The sequence below is a fragment of the Tetrahymena thermophila genome, assembly GCF_000189635.1.
Source record: "Tetrahymena thermophila SB210 genomic scaffold scf_8255317, whole genome shotgun sequence".
Lineage (NCBI taxonomy): Eukaryota > Ciliophora > Oligohymenophorea > Hymenostomatida > Tetrahymenidae > Tetrahymena > Tetrahymena thermophila.
This window is the reverse complement of record NW_002476848.1, coordinates 1-1,072: the sequence shown is the minus strand read 5'-3', so window position 1 is coordinate 1,072 and position 1,072 is coordinate 1. Positions and strand designations below refer to the sequence as shown.

Here is a 1,072-nt window from a genome sequence, read left to right as displayed (position 1 = left end):
TAGGTTTTAAGTTTAAATAAATAAATATAAATTATTATAACAAACTTTAGCTATTTAAAAAAAAGAAAGATGACCTATTATATGATGATTAAGTATATAACTATAAAAGTTATTTTGCTTTTAGTAATCTAACTAAAGGCAAAAGAGCTATGTACAGAGATAGAAGGATGTATAAGTTGCATCAATAATGCTAATAATTAAAATTAATGTACTCAGTGTGATATGGATTACTAATTGGACTCAGAATAAAATTTATGCATTTATATTAAATGTAATAATTATTAGTTTTTCGATAAGTAATAATATGATGGCAGTCAAGAGAGCGGTTGCGTAGCTATCTGTAATTCTTCTACCTAACAAGATGATAAGACAAATTTGTGCAAAACTCAATTAAGATGTAACACTTAAAGACCTTCATAACAAATTATGCAGGAAAAAGTCATCACTAAAGACTTTTTTATATATCAAGATGATTATTATGTTGCCTAAAAAGAAGGATCTCTCTTTATCTATAATAGGACTGATGTTTCTCTCATAAAAAATATGTAATTCTAAACCAATGATCTTCTCTTATTTCACATAAATGATATAGTTTTCATAAAAGGAGCTGATTATTATTTATCTATATGGGATATTAAGAGTGACTCAAGAAAATCAATACAATACAAAGATATGATCTCGTTTGATTCAATTACTTCGTTTTAAAGTTAGTATAGCATAGCTTACATTTAACAATAAGAATAAATTTAATTATAAATTGTTTATGATGAACTGAATCAAATATTTTCTTTTTCTAATCCCTTTACAATAAGCGTTATCGCAAAATCAATTAAATTTATTGGCTAATATATTTTTATCTATGATTCATAAAAAATTTTAGTTTAATAAATAACAGTAAATTATGTTGAGAATAATCGCTTGAATTTGTAAGTAATAAATAGTTTTATTGTATAAAATATGCCACAAAGCACCTTTTTTGATATTCACTCCACATCTTAGAATGGAATTTACTGCTCATGTTTTGATAGTTCAGTATTTAAAATCAATTTGAATAATAATTCATTTGATTAAA

General features: G+C 24.0%; 1 protein-coding gene across 1 annotated transcript; it reads left to right on the top strand. All coding sequences in view use genetic code 6, as the record gives it.

The window, feature by feature from the left end:
- Positions 1–69: 69 nt before the first annotated feature.
- TTHERM_02482160 (hypothetical protein) lies at positions 70–611 on the top strand (the record flags this gene model as incomplete). Its single annotated transcript, XM_001028356.2, has 2 exons — positions 70–545; positions 593–611. 2 exons carry the CDS (start codon positions 70–72, stop codon positions 609–611), a joined length of 495 nt encoding a protein of 164 aa, XP_001028356.2.
- Positions 612–1,072: the final 461 nt, after the last annotated feature.